Source organism: Marmota monax, unplaced genomic scaffold (genome assembly GCF_021218885.2).
Source record: "Marmota monax isolate L192 unplaced genomic scaffold, Marmota_monax_Labrador192_F-V1.1 WCK01_AAM20220418_F8-fsc00034, whole genome shotgun sequence".
NCBI classification, from domain to species: Eukaryota; Metazoa; Chordata; class Mammalia; order Rodentia; family Sciuridae; genus Marmota; species Marmota monax.
Window position 1 is genome coordinate 2738349 of NW_026693934.1, and position 18306 is coordinate 2756654.

Here is an 18306-nt window from a genome sequence, read left to right on the forward strand (position 1 = left end):
GGCCACTCCTGCTTGCTTCCGAGGGCCATGTGAGTGGTATGATTTTTCCCAACCTTTCACCTTCAGCCTGTGTATGTCTTTTCCTATCATATGAGTCTCCTGAAGGCAGCATATTGTTGGATTTGTTTTTTTGATCCAGGTTACCAGCCTGTATCTCTTGATTGGTGAGTTTAGTCCATTAACATTTAAGGTTACAATTGAAATATGATTTGTACTTCCAGTCATGTTTATTTATTTATTTATTTTAGTTTGGCTAGTTTTTACTTTTTGGTTGTTTTCCTCCCCCTTTACTGAGATACCTCCCGCTGTTGGTTTTGGGCACTATTTTTCCATTCATCTTCTTGTAGAATTTTTCCCAAAATGTTTGCAGTGCTGGTTTTCTGGCTGCGAATTCTTTTAGCTTTTGTTTATCGTGAAAGATTTTAATTTCATTGTCAAATCTGAAGCTTAATTTTGCTGGATACAGTATTCTTGGTTGGAATCCATTGTTTTTCAGCGTTTGAAATACATTGTTCCAGGATCTTCTCGCTTTCAAAGTCTGTGATGAAAAATCAGCCGTTAACCTAATTGGTTTACCCCTGAATGTAATCTGCCTCCTTTCTCTCGTAGCTTTTAATATTCTCTCTTTGTTCTGTATGTTGGATATCTTCATAATTATATGTCTTGGAGTTGGCTTATTACAGTTTTGGATGTTTGAGGTCCTGTAGGCTTCCAGGATTTGGCAATCCATTCCATCTTTCATCTCTGGGAAGTTTTCTAGGATTATTTCATTCAATAGGTTGTCCATTCCTTTGGTTTGAACCTCTGTGCCTTCTTCTATCCCAATGACCCTCAAATTGGTTTTTTGATGAGATCCCATATCTCTTGGATAGATTGCTCATGAGATTTAAGCATCTTTTCGGTGTTGACTATATTCTTTTCAAGTTGATAAACTTTGTCTTCATTATCTGATGTTCTGACTTCTACTTGATCTAGTCTATTTGTAATATTCTCATTAGCATTTTTAATCTGGTTTATGGTTTCTTGCATTTCTAAAATCACTGTTTGGTTTTTTTTTAAGATCTCTATATCCTGGTAAAGCTCGTTCTTTGCAGTTTGAATTCGTTTGTTTAGTTCGTTTTCAAAATATACTTTCAATTCTTGGACTTGCTGTCTCATGTCTTCTCTAAAATTCCGTTCCATCTGAGTTAGGTATACCTTGATTTCTTTCCCTGTCCATGTTTCTGATGCTTCTAGGTCCTCCTGTAGATTTAAGTTGTCCTGCATTACCTGTACTCCTTTTTTCCCTTGTTTTTTCATGTTGTTCACGTTACTTTCCAGCTCTGTTTGACTGCTTTGTAACTGCTTTCTCCTATACATTTGTTTCGGCTTTGTTTATCTCTGTTGTCTCTCCTTTGTGGTGGGAGATTATGCCTATAGATGTTGGGCTTTATTGTACTTTAGAGCTGATTCATTCAATTTATAAAGGGCTTCCGGATTTTGTATGCATATAGTGATTTGTTTTTTGTTCTTAGGACTTTAGGTTAGGTGCTATGAAGGTATAAGGGTTAGTATGTCTTGGCTACTTTAGAAGATTGCTCTACTGAAGGGGGATACTAACCATCGATTGGATCAGGGTGTTGGTAGTAGCTAGGTATTTAGGAGCACTATTGACGGCCTCGAAACATTCACCTGTTTGCATTTAGACAGTTACACGTAATGGAGGACGTAATGCTTGGGATTAAAGTTGGGGGGAAGGGAAAGAAGGTGCTCTTGAAAAGAAAGAAGGAGGGGGAGTTAGATAGCATAGAGGAGAATGGAAAGAACAATAAAACTTGGAAGGGGAGAGAAAGAGGGAAAAAGGGAGAGAAAAAATAAAATAAAATAAGAAATAAAATTAGGTCTTAGAGATCCATTTTCTTCTCTTCCCATAGGCAAAGCTGTGCCCTCCGGGCTGAGATTTGCCCTCAATGTGTCAACAGCAATCCCTGTAAGGCGGCTCCTGGGAGCCTCTCAATCCTGTTGGTCCAGAGCCATTTCACTTCTACGGCCCCTCCTCCCCTTCCTCCTGCCAGCCAGCCAGGTCCTGTTCACCGGAGGTGGTTCTCCAAGGATTTGGTTACACTTTCAGCCCCTCCGAGTGCTCTATTTCCCTAAGGACTGAGCACTCTCTCTGTCATTCATCTAAGCCCCAGTGCTGTGGAGCTGTGTTCTGGGAGTCAATAGTTTAATTTTTCCGGACCCCTTTGGTGGGCACACCTTTGGAATCTGGTGGCTAAGACCATTGGTGTCGCCGCTGGTGGTAATGGGAGTTGGGGGTCGAGGATCCCCTCTGCTTCCCTCAGCCCCTACAATCATGACCACTCCGCTGGCGGTAGGAGGAGTTGGGGGTCTGGAGTGTCCTCTGTTTCCCTCCGCCCCTACCGTCACGCCCTCTCAGTTGGCGGTTGGGGAGTTGGGGGTGGGGAGTCTTCTCTGCTTCCCTCCGCCCTTACAGTCACGCCCACGTCACTGGCAGTAGGGGGAGTTGGGGGTCGAGAGTCTTTTGGCCCTTACGGTCACGCCCACGGAGAGATTTTGAAGTTTCCCGATTGTTTGTATCTGATGCGGGTGGGAGTCACACACCTGCTAAAGTAGATTCCACTGGGAAGGAATCTCTTTGGCCGAACTTTGGTGACTTCCCCTCTCTGCTATGGCGGGCCCCTGGCTCCTTGCTGGAGTATCCGAAGGGAGGGGTGGAACTGGCTTGTCTCTGGTCTGACACAATCTCTGGTTTTAGTTCCCAGTTCGCTATTTCATAAAGGCTTGGTTAGATTCCCTTCACGTCATCTCAGAGGGGGGGAGCCGTTAGCCGTGCAGGCGGAGCCGTTAGCCGTGCGGGCGGGGCCCTTAGCAGAGCCAGGAGGGCCCAGGCCATCTGCCGGGCCAGGCGGGGACCCTTCTCGCTGCGCCGGGCCGCAGGGGGCCGCCTGCAGAGCCGGTATAATTCTTATTTTCAACTCCACTAATATATGTTTTATAAAGTGGTTGCCTACAAATAAAGTTTTAAATACTAAATTGAAACAGTTGTCAAAAGTTTTGGAGTGAGAAAAGCATTTCATCTGAAAATAAAGACTATTTATTCCCTAATTCTTTTACACAAATGATGTATGATTAATGACTAATTTAATTGCCTCAATTCTGTCTCAAAATGTTTATTCATGGTTTTAATGAATACTTACTAGATATATGCTTCCTCCCTATTCTCACAAATCTAATGCCTGAGAAGAGCACAAATATTTCATCATAATGTTCATGTTTTATTTTATAAAGTCCCAGCTTCCATCTATGTTCTATTATTTCTTCTGTATCAGGGAAACTCGTATCTTTTATATGTATAGGGACAATGAGTTGACACTGTTTACTGTAGTGTTAAAATTCTTGTTAGTATATATTTTTTGTTTATTGTTAACAATTTCTATTTCCATACAAAGCCAAGAGCTTTTCCTGGCATCCTCCATTTCACTTATAGTCTGGACTCCTTCTGTTAATGAATCTTATCTCTTCTATCACCTAAATAATTATTTTTTATCTTTATGTCTTCTCAATTTTCATTGGCTAAATTAGGTTTTCATTTTAGATTAACAAAGCAAGTGTAGTTTTAATCCTACCACTCTTTCTCTCTTAAATAAAACTCACTTTCCACAATGCTTCCAGGATATTATTTATGAAATGAAATTTATAGTTGGTATTTCAACCACTGTATTACCAAGAGGATAAATTCTGTAATCCACTGACTCCCATATACTTCCTGTCATGTCTTGTATTTACATTTTTATCCTTTAGTCTCATGCTCTGCTTACCCTTTTGATTCTTATCAAATTTAACAATAAGTAGATCTCCAAAAACATCCATTCTTTTTTCTTTCTGACACTGCAGTCACTTTTCCATAAAGAAGGAATCCAGCATTGCTCATCATTACCTTCCTAGGGAAATCTTTTCTAACCACCAAAATAATCTTAGTACATCCAAGTTGGAGTTCAGCATTCATTTCCTGTACATAGCTTTATTATAGCAGTTTTTTTTTATAATTTAACTACTTTATTATAGTAGTTAAAAAACCATATTGTAAGTATATGTTTGCTTACTTGGTGCGTTTAATAATAGATTAATATCTTCCTGAGGAGACATTACATTTTAGCAGAATAGGATGGGCAACTCAGCTCCTGGCACCTGGAAGAATGAATAATTAACTGAATAAGGCAAGAAATGGCTAAAGGTCTCTGGATACCACCTTGTGTAGGACATCTTATCTGACCATTACAGTCATGCTGATCAGTATTCTATTCCTGGAGTTTCATGGATGATATTCCCATATTACATAGGTCATTTCAGAGGATTAGTTTAGATTTTAAATACTCATAATCTCCAGCATTGAATTCTGTTATAAATTCTTCTACTCTCTATCCTTCAATGTCTCAACTACCAACTACAAACCTATGCTGAAAATTGCACTAAGGTGCAAATTCATAATCTTGAAATTTTAAAATGTAGAGACTTTGAAATATTGGATGACTTTTATTTTTAATAGGCATCTATTTCCTCTAAAGTCCTTGTAGTGGGAAGAAAAATTTTAATTATACTCAAATCTCAGAGAATTTAAGTATGTTCTACATTTTAATTTATTTATTCTTTTACATTACACAAATAAAAAACTTTCCAAAAGGAGTTGAAATAACTTTATCATGCATACTACTTTAAAGAAAAAGTCTTCTCTATAACTGACTAGAAATGCACACATTTGCTGTGCAACAGCATGAAAAAATGATAATATTTTTTAATTCTAAATGAAACTATTATACAAATTGATTTTATCATACAGAGGTACAACTATTGGGCATAAGGAAAATTACTTCAAAAAGAAAGTTGAAATTGCAAAACAAATATTGAAGAGCATGCCTCTTTAAATCCTGAAAAAAATACTGATATAAGGTTAACAGTAAGATGGCCCCCTGTTGTGTTTAGATATTGGTGGTTTAATCTTTAGCTGTGCACAGCTTCCCATGTGAGGATTGGTCTCATCCTCAGTATTTTCTGTAGTTACATGTTTATTTGTTTGTAGTAGGAGATAAAAATCTTGATGATCTATTTTTATTAAAATTATATAGAATCTCATTTTTAGCATCAAATCTAGGTCACAAGTGATGTATATTTTCATTTGTTTATGTTCTTTTCAGCCCCAAGAAATATTAGATAAAGCAGAATAAAATTAGGTATATTTAATAATATAAGAAATGTTTGAGTGGATGTGTGGATTAAAGAAACAATATTTTAACTATGTATAAGAAAAGTATTTGGAGACATATTTGTTATGTTTAACATTAAAACTTGATGGTTATTTTAAATGTTTTTGGTAAATATTTTGGAATTGAGTCATCAGTTCTGATGAGGGATGGGTCAACAGGCTTAATGATATAGTTGGTTGTAGTGGAAACAGGAGAAAGGAATACATTTCCTTTTATTTGTGAACTAGTTACATGATGACTTTTTCAAAAATATTATATTTTAACAATGCATAGAATATTGTTATTTTCTGTAGAATTTGAGACAAAGATTGACAGGAGCTATGACATTTATTTTTTATTAATATTATAATTATTGTAACATTTTTGTAACTATAATTCTAGATATTTATAACTTTATCCAATTTTAAATAATTAAACTTGCTTTTCCTCTCTCCCAGTCAATCACACCTGTCCTGATGATCAATTTAAATGCCAGAATAATCGCTGTATCCCCAAGAGGTGGCTTTGTGATGGAGCTAATGATTGTGGGAGCAATGAGGATGAATCCAATCAAACTTGTGCAGGTAAATGTTTGCTTGAATATGTACATAAATTACTTTCAAAATTGGTCACCATAAAAATTCGGGTCAGAACTCTGAACTAATCTGGACATTCCTAGTGCTGACAATCTGATTATGGCAGTAGTAAGTGAATTCAGAGTTTGATGCCACAAAGGCTCAGATATAAATTATATTTATTTAATACTTGGGCATTATTCTGCTTTCCAAAATAATTTGGCACTTCATCTATCCATATGGGTTGACTGTCAATACACTTCTTCTATGAAACCTGTCCCAACTAAATCTTTCTTGGCAAAAACGGGAAGGTGATGTTTGTTAGCATGCTGTGATACAGGCCATCTCACAAGGACAATTTCTTTTTTTATATATAACATTGAAAAAAACTTATAAATTTTATTGTATCTACTATGGAATACCTTTGTGAATAACTTTGTGTTCATAGCACATTATTTATATGAGGTAGCATTTTTTTTTTCTTCATGAAGTCCCAAGACCACTAAGCCTATTTATATTTCCATATAATCTATTCCATTGTAATAAATCTTTGAATCCCTAGCCAGATTCTTGTTGAATGGAAAAATACAGCTGGTGGTACAGGTTACAACAGTGTGCCAGAAAGGTCATTATTAGTCAGATAAGAGTTGAAAAATGATACTGGCTAGCAGCAGCCTTATGCTGCTATTTAAATGATGAAGTAAAACTAGTGTGTTAGATGACACATATTGATATGATTCCTAAAAAACTGATTTAAATTAAAAAATTGCACCTAGCAACATCAAAACATGGACCACCCCATCAACTCTTTGATTTTTTTGTCAAAACAACTCTCAATAAATAAAAATTATTATAAAATGCTTGTAAAAATTAATAGAGCAGCAGAGAAAAGACAGACATCAAGATCAATTCCTGTCTTGTCATTGCCACTGGTTTTCCTCTGGAAAAACTTGTAATTCATTGCACCTCATTTTCCTGTGCTTTCCTATCTGCTCTGCAAGAGTGTGAATTAAGTAGAAATTGTTTCTAAAGAGCTTTTCATCATGTACAAAACAACAAGGGCAAGAGCAAAATAATCACCATTGCATAATTCTAACCTACATTGTATATTCAGCTTTTTGCATAATGACATATTTACACATGATCTATGGGCCAAGTAGTTTCTTATTCCTTGATGTAAAACTCTATTTGACATTTGGACTAAATGAATTTCTTAATAAAATTTTTCATGTGTGTCCTATAAGATTGCTTTACAAAAAGACTTTCTTAAATTTAAGAAAAAGACCTCTAGGGATCATTAGGTCCTAGGTCCCTACTTTCATGACTATTCATTTTATAGGTCTATATAGGAGAAAGACCTTGTCTAAAAACTTATTCTTGGGTAAGAGTTTAGGGGAAATTCAATCTGTGTTCTGTGTGTTAGATCATTTTTATGCATTCCAAACCACATTATCCTGCAGATTAGCTATAATTTTAGGTATAGTTAGTTTGACTTTGCTCAGGTTGCTCTTAAAATATGAATATAATATATGATAAAACATCTTTCTAAGCTCTACAATTACTATTCTTTTAAGGTTAAGATTCAATTCAACATTATGTTTCATTACATCCTAAACAGGTCTGCTTTCATCATAAAATTGAAGACACTTGTGGCGCAATTTACAATATTGTGTCTTCTTTATTTGTAATACATTTATAAAGATTTTGCTTTTTTTCTACATGATTTTTAAAGAACTATTTGTGTTTAGTTAGCTATTTATAGTGGTAAAAGAGGAAATGCTCATGTACAAGCAAAAATGGAACGATCAATCCTAATTAGTAAGCTATCTTAGATGCTCAAGTTCTGTGGTTCACTAAGAAACAGAACACAACTTGCTTAAGTGCCTCTTCTGGGGATGCCACTGGAAGTCTGCACTCAGTACTAGATCTTCTTTTCAGTATGTTTATGACACCTCTTATGATCACTGGATACCTGTGAACTTGAGTAAGAACAGAGAAAAAATAAATATTCCTTTTATCATTGAAAACTACAAAGCGTGTGGTTATGTTTCAAAGTAGTTTCCAGTTCATTTTACCAAAATAAATAGTTGATAAAACTCACCACACTAGAAAAGGTAGTTAATCCACATGCACATTTTCCATGGATCATCTCTCTTTTCCTAAATCAAAATGCATACATGGACATGTTTCCAAGATAGAAAAAAAATTAAAGTAGAGGATCATACTGTATTTGAATTGACTGTTCTATGTTCATTTACATCCCGGCGATTTTATATCTAAAAGAAAATCCTTTCCCACGTGATGCTAATTTCCTTTCTCATCATTCTAATAATGCAATAAGTATTTGTCAAGGTACTGGTGATAGAATAAGTAAAAATACATAATGCCATTCATTAAGAGGTTAAGAGTGAAAGACATGTCAATAGGACATTCTAATGCAGTAGTCAAAGTGCTAAATGGAACCACATTTCAACACATAGGAAGAATAGAGATGAGTCACTAGCTATCTGCAAAGACTTCCTGAAGGAGGCAGTGTCTGTACTGAACCTTTAAATGTAAGTGGACTGAGGATGTGGCTCAGTAGAAGTGTGTTTACCTAGCGTGAAAAGCCCTTGGTACTGCAAATGAATGAATGAATAAATAAATAGATAGATAGATAGATAGATAAAAAACATATAAGATAAATTACTAAGCAATAGTCAAAGCCATTTAATTAGGATAAATAAATAATTTGATAAAACTAATGGTAATTATGTTAGGAAAATGAACTAACATATCCTCTTGGTGGGTGTATAAATTAATTTTTCACATCAGAATGTAATTTGGCTAAATCCAATACATGTAAAGACTCTTATATCTTCAACTCTAAGTCTATTTCTAGGCTTACACTCTAATTAATACCTATTCACAAGGAGACACAAGTAAAATATGCATTGTCCTGGTAGTACTACTAGTAAAATACAAATATGTATGAATAGAAGAATGGATAGATATATGTATTATATTTGCATAATATATTGCTAGTGAAATGAATGAGCTAGTATAAAATATCAATAGGAATGAATTTCAAACAGAAAGTTAAGAAAAGAGAGTTGAAGAATATAAACAATAATATTTATATGAAGCAAAAAACTGTAGACAATTGTATATAATGGTATAATACTTTTTTTTCTTAAATAAAACTGGAAAAAATTCTGTAGCAAATAGAGAAAATATATTGGCAATAGATATATGACTGTAAGCAGTGTTAATGATGTTATTTTCTATAAGTCTCTAGGTGAAAGAATTATTTCACTGGAACAAAAAATAGACCAATTTAGCAGCATGTATTATTCTGGGTAGAATGGAATGAATAATGAGAGAGAGGCTTGGAGAATGTACCCAGAAAAGGAAACAGTGCAAACACAGGGGACCAGAGAGTCAGGGTTTCTGTAGCTGTTGTCTCCTACCACAGAGTTCTGATGATACTATATAATATTTATTCTCACATCCTCCCCCTAATTTGACTAAATTAAAACTAGACAGGTATAATTACATTAGAATAAACTAGTGTGTTAAAAACCAGACATTTTTGCAAGATAAAGTGTAGAGTGTATTTTGATATAACTTGATGTACTTTTCCTTCAATTGGAGGTCTTGATCAAAATGCAACAAAGGTAAAGTTTATAAATAGCATGTTTTGCTATGTCCTCCCCCTGTATCATTTGTTGGGCACTGTGGGAACTCTCACTACTGTGTGACCACAGGAGAAGCATGATTATTGATCGTTAGAAATATCCACATTGTGACAGGGAATCTTTGATTCTAGTGCTGGATAAACAATTCTCTTGTTGGAGGTGTAAATTTTCTTTTCCTCAGAGCAGCACTTGCTATAAAATTAGAGTCCTCCAAGGCTACTCTTTTGATCTAACATCTAAACTAATTAGATCTGATGGAGATAAAAACTGAATAAGTGGAAGCTGTATATCCTTCCTACAAATCCATTGATTCAAAAGTGGTAATTCAGTCAATCTGGTTATATCATGTAGACAAGTACTTGGAGATTTGTAGAATGAACACTCTCCTCATCTGAAGCCAGTTAAATTTTCCTGATAGACCAAACAAATAGTTTCCTCCATGATTAGAATAGATAGTGAATTCATATACTTTTTGGGCACAACATTTCTCCATAATAACACAATGATCTCTCTGGAATTATAGATCATAACAGTTCTTCCAGCTGTTATGATCTATATAACACTATCACAAGGACAGTTCATACACTGTATGGCAAAGGTTCTTGAATTTCTTTGCATTTTTGTCTCTAATCATCATAGCTCTCCAAATAAAAGGAAACAGTAAGAAAGCTTTGCTAGGGCCAAACTGGAATTATTGGGAGAGAATACACTGACATAAAAATATCAAATAAAAGAATATTGCATTAGACAAATTTAATTTTACTTGAAATATCCTCTCATTAAACTTCTCTTAAAACTCAAAACATAAAAAGTATTTACCATAGTCAAAGAAACAATGCAGAGGGATGTGAAGAAAAAGGTATCAATTTCTCCCCATTTCTATTTCTACCCCTTCCTAAATTCATGCCAATACCTTGTGTGTATTTCTCTACATCTTTACTAAGTTTGCACAGATGCATAGATTTCCCTAAGTAGACATAATTACATAGAATTTACCTGAAGATATTATTATTTTTATTCCAAATGGGGGTTAATTTAGTAAAAATTCTGTTAAATTAGCTAAATGATCCAACATAGAAATTTTTACTTCTACCTGAAATTTTTATTTTGCAAACTCTGAAGTATACATTGTTTTTTTTTTCCTGGAAAACTTAAAAATTGTTGATTTAGAATAAATGATCAATTTGCAGAAATGGAAAAAACATCAGACATTGCATAAAATATTTTAGATTCAATGCTCTTATCCATGTAAAGCAAAATATGTGATAATGATCTTAATATTTCTGATTGTAGTCACTATAATTAGAAACAGTATATTCAATCCAATATATCAAATCAACTAATAAAATTTTGAATGGTCTTTAAAATATTCAACAATAATTGATAAATATCTTTATATTGCATGTACACTTTTCTATGTATATGTCTTCTAATATCTTATTTCTGCTGACCTCTGAAACTCTGATTTATGGATGCTTGGTTGACTTCTGTTTGAACTACTCCCTTCACCAAGCATCAGTACTCAAGTTCACAAGATGGTTTGATGTAACAGAGACACATCATTATGATTTTGCAAGCCCAGAAACAAGAGGAAGTGTTTACTTTATGACAGAACCTTCTCTACAATTTCATAAACCCAGAATCCAGTGTTCCTCATCCATTCATACTTCACCTAATCAAAATACTCACAGATCTCAGTATCTTCTTCCAAACATATTTCATTTTTTTCCCTAGTCTAATGAAAGGAAAGTGTGGACAGGTTACAGACACTCATGAAGACGGATTAATCGTTCAGAGGATGAAAGGAAAGAAAAAAGAAAATCAAACATTAAAAAAACGAAGTGTGTAACAACCAAAGGCCTGGGGAAAGAGGCAGAGAAGCTATCTAGGCTTTCATACTTTCAAAAGTTGACCTGATTGTAATAGAAAAGGGCAATAAAATTCCCTGTAGAACATAACCTCTTTACTGAATAATTTTAAACCACTGCCTTTGGCTAACATAGAAAGCAAGGTTCCATATTTGTGTTCATTGAAACCCTTAAGGGAGCCCAAAGCAAAGTTCATTAGTATACTTTGATTAAAAGCCATACATTTATTTATACAACTGTGCAAAAAGTGAACTTTAGAAAAATGTCTTAAGGCTAAATGTATGTTTTCGAAATGCTTTCTGTATTCTCACACCACACAGTGGACCATTTTGAGATTAAGAAGTGACTACATTTAAAATGTTAGAGGAAAAGGAGAATTCTGACTCCTTGATTAGGAACTAGATATCCTGAGAAAGTCTCTCAAGGCTTCCTCTTACCTTACAGCAAAAGTAATCTTGGCTTTTGGCAAATACTGTACGAAGTTCTTTTTTGTTAATCAAAAACTGGATGAAATTTAATTCGATGATATATTCATAAGCATATGCCAGGCAAAATTTTAAAAATAATGATTTCATAGCTTCATTTGTGGAATTGTGTGAGAAATATTGAATATCTTGTTACTTAACAGTCATTTTAATTAAAGACCAAATGTGTGAGCTTTAGAGAAGACAAGCAGGCTGGGATTGTGAAACATTAAATAAAAATTTACATTTTAAATAATTTTATCTTAATAGAGAAACATGTCTTTGTTGTAAAAGAAATGCTGCATACTCTTATTATATGCTTACTGGTTCGAAATTCCTCTAAATTTAGTCTTTGTGTATTAATTGATCATAACAGCCAGAACATGCCAGGCAGACCAATTTTCTTGTGGAAATGGACGATGTATTCTCAGAGCATGGCTATGTGACAGAGAAGATGACTGTGGTGACCAGACAGATGAAATGGCATCCTGTGGTAAGTTGTGAATGAAATATCCTCTTAGTAGAGATCTTGTCAGATAGAACATTCTATCACTGTAATCCCCTTAAAAGGCTATTTCTTTATAAATACAAGTCAACAAGGCAGAGATATGTTACTTTATTATAGTCCTTCAGATATGAATATGTACTTCAATGACAGCTTTAGAATATAACCATTCATGAAGCAGTAACAATATCCTCTGCTGAAACAAATGATCCAAACACTACAGCTTCTATTCAGAGGTAGTTATATAAGGCTAACAAGATATTCTTAAGTGTTTGCTATTAATCTTATGCCTATAATGATAAAACCTGTCAAAACAATGCAACGGGTAACACTGAAATAAATGAGGTAAATGTGTTTCTGGTTGGCATGTGTGTGTTATATTCTCAGAGCAAAAAACAATCTAGACTGAGATTCTAGAGTTGGTAAATCAATTTTTGCTTTTCCATAGTCATGTGATTCAGACAAAGATCATTATCGGTTTAAGATAACATGTTTGTTGATGGCAAAATTCCCAGTCACTTCCCACTGATTCTCTGATTCCTGAAAATAGTAAAAATTTATTATTGTATGAAGGTACAAATTTAATTATCCTCCCTTTGTACTTAAGTTTCCATATGTGTTATTATCATTTTCTCAATAACATATATTCAAACATATTAAGGAAATTAAAAAAAGATTTGTAAGATGTACTTTATTTTAGTCATGGCAATGGATTTTAAAAATTACTCTTAAAAACTTTATCCATAAATGAGAGGTATAGAACACACTTATTAAAATATAATGCAGTTTGGGATAGGGATATGGTTTCATCTTAGATAAAACCTGGATTTGATCACCAGCAAGGAAGAAAATAAATAATAATAATGGTAACTCAATTGAGTATACATTTTAATAATTAATCCTGTTATAGTACTATTCACAGTAGGAAATAAGATATTTTAAGCCCCTTTATTTAAATGTCATTATTTCGAAGATGTATTCTCTCTGTACATATTTAAAATTTTCTTAAATTCAACTACTAAGTCACTGTGAACATTTTGAATTAATTACCTCTGAAAAGTGAATAAAGTATAGATAAAATAGTGTTAAATGATATGGTAAGGAAAAAAAGTGGTGTAAAGAAAGCAATAGAAAAATCACAAATAAACACTTAAGTATACATTTGACATGTAAATTATCAAGCCTGGTCAATAAAGAGTTAAGAAGTATAATCTCCTTTCCAATATCCACATGAATGTTGTGGTCCCAAAGTTAGTTGGCTGGGTTAGGCTGCTGTATTTTTTTTTTTTTTCAGAAACTTGATTCCCTTCCTATTTTGAGCATATGCATCAAGGGTATACCAGAAAGATAATGAACCACCAACCACCTCTAAACCCTGTAAACATTAAATAAATACAGAGAAGTCTTAGAATCAGAGTCCCAATTCAGATGAGTAATGACATGAAAACAATATAAAGCAGAAAAATAAAGTATGAACTCATTAAGTGCTTCTAATTGGTCTTTGACCCTACTTCATTTTATTTTTAAAATTTCATTGTAGTAAGTCTAGGGAAAAGCATCTTTCTTAGTCTAACGATAATTTATTTGAATCAAAGAAGGGGGAAAATACCTTAAACTTTGAATATTCTAAGAAATTATACTAATGAACATTTACATTTCATGAAATAAGGGGAGGAAATGTTACCAGAGACATATTTTTTGTATTGAATCTTACAACAAGTCTAGGAGAAACTTTACTATATTTTAGAAATAAAATTATTGAAACTTAGGGACATTTAGAAAATTGCTTGAGATCAGACTGATTTTTTTTATTGATTTAAAAAAAAATAAATGACAGCAGAATGCATTATAATTCTTATTACACATATACAGCACGATTTTTCATATCTCTGATTGTATATAAAGTATGTTGACACCAATTTGTGTCTCCATCCATGTACTTTGGATAATGATGTCTATCATATTCCATCATCCTTGCTAATCCCCCGTCCCCTCCCTTTCCCTCTCACCCCTCTGTCCTATCTAGATTTTATCTATTTCTTTTCTTTCTTCCCCTCCCTACCCCACTATAAGTCAGCCTCCTTATGTCAGAGAAAACATTTGGCATTTGTTTTTTGGGGGATTGGCTAACTTTACTTAGCATTATCTTCTCCAAACACTATCCATTTACCTGCAAATACCATGATTTTGTTCTCTTTTATTGTTGAGTAAAATTCTATTGTGTATAAATGCCACATTTTTTTTTAATCCATCCATCCACTGAAGGGCATCTAGGTTGGCTCCACAGTTTAGCTATTGTGAATTGTGCTGCTATAAACATTAATGTGGCTGTGTCCCTATAGAAGCTATTTTTAAGTCTTTTAGGTATAGACATGGAGTGGAATAGCTGGGTCAAATGGTGGTTCTATTCCCAGATTTCTGAGGAATTTCCATACTGCTTTCCAGGCTAGTCTATGAATCTAAGTATGCTTGAAATTAAAACCCAATCATTTCATGTTGATTTTGTTTTGACATCCACTGATTGGGTTAATGAGTGGGCATTCAATGCCAATGTATCTGCATGAATATCTTTTTTTTAAGTGTATATACTCCTATAATGGACCTTATTCATTAATGTGTTGATAAATGTTTTAGTATTTCCTGGTGGGAGGAACTCTGAGGGTGTTTGCGTGTTTGGGACCATAAATACACCTATCATGGCCAATATCCAGTTGCCAACAAAACTCTAAATGTGAAATTGGGAAAAATATATGAATCTTTACTATATGAATGTAATAGACTAAAATAGCTTTACAAGCCATTAGTAAATTTATTCAGAAATTATGAATCTTGAGTATTTATTTTCTTTGTTTTAAACATTATTCCATTTTAAATTTATGACAATTAATTTTGTTTTGAATAATATCATATGCTTAAAAACTAACTCATATAATCCCTGAAAATTCACAAATCAGCTCTCACATGCTGGTAGAGATCGCCAACACACAATCACGAATAACTCATTGTGACAATTTAGCTGCTAAATATTTTGGTTCTGAATCATTGACACATTTTACAGAGTGTCAGTCAACCAACTGCAGGGGTTAGTCACAGTACCATTCCTCTTTTACAATGCAAGAAATGTCCAAATGTGTTCCCCTCTTTAATAACATACATTCACCTTTCACATTGTCATTTTAAATGAAAATTTACATAGAGACAGAAGCTGACAGAAAAATTCTAGTAGGCATAATGTCACTTTTAATGTTGTAGAAGAGAATAGATTTCTGTAATAGAAATTATCACTGCACTATATACAAAAATGATAAAGACTGCAGGCTTTATTTAATGTTACCATATCTGATTGCTAGTTTATAAATGAATACGGGTTCTACTAGTTCCCCATTATATTAATCATTATTGTAACATTTGAACTGACATATTTTATTTCGCTATTGAAATAGGCCAGATTCCCTAACATTTATTCCTACCAGAAGATTCTGTAATCACTTTTTTTTTCATAGTTCAGCTCTCTGAACAATCTTTGTTAAATTTCATAGGTAGCCATTTACATGGAGAATAATATTAAAATTTAGATTTAAAAACATGCAAAACCTATGATTAGAAATGTTCCTGATAGAAATGAAGATACAATTCAGGGTCAAATTTTCAGTGGAATCCTATTTATACCTATTTATAACCCTTTCTCATTTTATTTGCATTTACCTTTATAAGTTAATTGCACATTTTAGACTTAGATTATATGTGGGCAAACAGTTACATAATTAGGAAGGCCCTCTGAGGATTCAGCCTTGATCTTTAAGTGATCCTTTAACTTTTTCAGTAGTTGTTTCATGTGTAAAGGAGACATTGTAAGTACAATTGTGGAGCCTATGCTAAAAGATGACCTTGTGTCAACTGTATGAATTGACAATCTCATTTCAGGAATAAGACTAGTATTGGTTTTCAACTTTAGCTCTCTATGAAAAGATGATGAGGAGAAATTTAAAATAACCTGCCCATACCTCATTCCAAGCTAATTAAATACAATTCTCTAGGAGCAAGTCCTAAGAATGAGTGTTTTTAATGCTTTCCAGTGGTATGAATGTGCACTCCAGTTCAAGAAACATTAAATAGTTATTGTAAAACTTGAGCATACATCGGAGAGGGCCTCTAGAAGCCTTGCTAATAGAACAGATTGTTACACCCTTTCCCAGAGTCCTGATCCAGTGAATTCTCAGGCGGACCCTAAGAATTTACAATTCTAACAAACATCCAGTGGACACTGATGTTTATACTACTAGCTCAAAGATTGTACTTTAAGGACACTGTTATGCATATTTGGTTTTATCTTATATGTACTTAATGAAAATTATGTTCATATATACAAAAAGAATTTAAGATGGAAGAAGCAATTGTTTACACAAATTTTCTTCCCATTTCCAAATTACAAAATTAAATATAAGGTTAATTTATGAGTAAACATAAGAATGTTTGAAAGACTCGTTTTGTCCTTTAAAATATTTATAAGCAAAAACAATATTGGCATTTATTTGAAACTTTTGCATAACAATACATGGCTTATTCTAGCTTTCAAATATCTTAATATAGCTTATGTTTATTATGTTTTTATAAGTATGCTTTAATATAAATTGGTAATGTTCAATTTGTTCAAAGGTTTAAATGTCAGTAATTACCTAAAGTTTATTAACAGATATGAAGGATGATTCAGGAGAGTAGAAATAAAAATCCACTAGGGTTTTCAAATTTAACATTACATAGCCCACAATGGATGTAGGGCATTTTAGATCTTGAAAATAGAATTCTGTTTCTTGTACTTATAATCTTGCTTCTAAGTGTGCTTGTAATCTTAATTCACACAACTGGGAAGCAAAGAATATAAGAAAGAAAATTTTCAAGTATCAGACATGAAGACAAGAGAGAAGGAAAAGAGAGAAAAGGAGAGGAGATGGTACACACTAGAAATTGTTTTCAGGTTAAATCAATGCAAATATCTAGGATATTTTCCCCAAATAACCACAAAAACAAAAATCCTAATGAACTATATGTTTTTTTAAATTTTATTAAAAGAATTCTGTGTGTCATAAAATGTTTAATACAAGAATTAATCCAGTGTAATTTACATGAAATATGATGATTGCCTATCACTCTTTATTCAGCACTTCACTGTTCCTCAGTCTGTTCTTGGCAAACACAATGACTGGTCAGTTGGGGTTTCAATAACTTAGTCCAATCCATTTTTAAACATCAGCATTATATTCTCATGCAACACTTTCTCTCCTACTACTGCTGTACTTGAGGTTCAAGGAACTTGATATAGAAAAGAAAGCATATCCTTATGTTTCACTTTCTGCCTTTCTTCATCTAGTGTCAGCTCTTTAGGCAGACAGGGGAGATGGAGGAAATGTATAACATCTTTCAAAGTAGGCCTTGTGGAAACCTGCATTTGCTTTTGAGTATCACTATCCTTTCACCCATGAGAAATGCAGTTTTCTTTAGAGGCTCTTTGTGAGACCTGTATGGAGGCCTAGATCCCACCCCTCTACAGAGTTGTGTAAATTTCCTCCTTCTCTGTTTTCTCTTCCTTCTCTTCCTTACCCCTTCCACTTTTCCTCCTCTGATCCCTTCCTGCCTTCTTTCTCCTATTCGTTCTCCTCCATTTCTTCCTTTTCATTCTTCTCCATTCTTCCTTGCATATTGCTAGTTCCCTGCAGATTGCTCTACCTTCCCCCCACCCCCCTTTCCTCTTTCTTCCTACTACTGGACCTATATAATGTAGCTTTAACTTGAAAGAATCCCCTTGCCTGCTAGGCTGCCTTTTTGTTTGTTTTACTACATGAGATTATTAAAAAAAAAAAAAAAAAAAAAATTTTTTTTTCCTTTTTCTAGGTCTTCCTCCCTACCCTACCCCCAATGTTGTGATCAGGTTCTTCTCTCAACAACCCATTTTCTGGGACTGTTACTATTCTCTAGC

At 33.8% G+C, this 18306-nt stretch overlaps 1 protein-coding gene across 1 annotated transcript in view; it reads left to right on the forward strand.

Moving 5' to 3' along the window:
- Lrp1b (LDL receptor related protein 1B) overlaps positions 1-18306 on the forward strand; it is a 1856415-nt gene that overhangs the window by 1093036 nt on the left and 745073 nt on the right. The window contains exons 17-18 of the mRNA XM_058585368.1: positions 5702-5827; positions 12204-12320. Coding sequence (XP_058441351.1) covers positions 5702-5827; positions 12204-12320 — 243 coding nt within the window. The remainder of the gene's footprint in view (positions 1-5701; positions 5828-12203; positions 12321-18306) is intronic.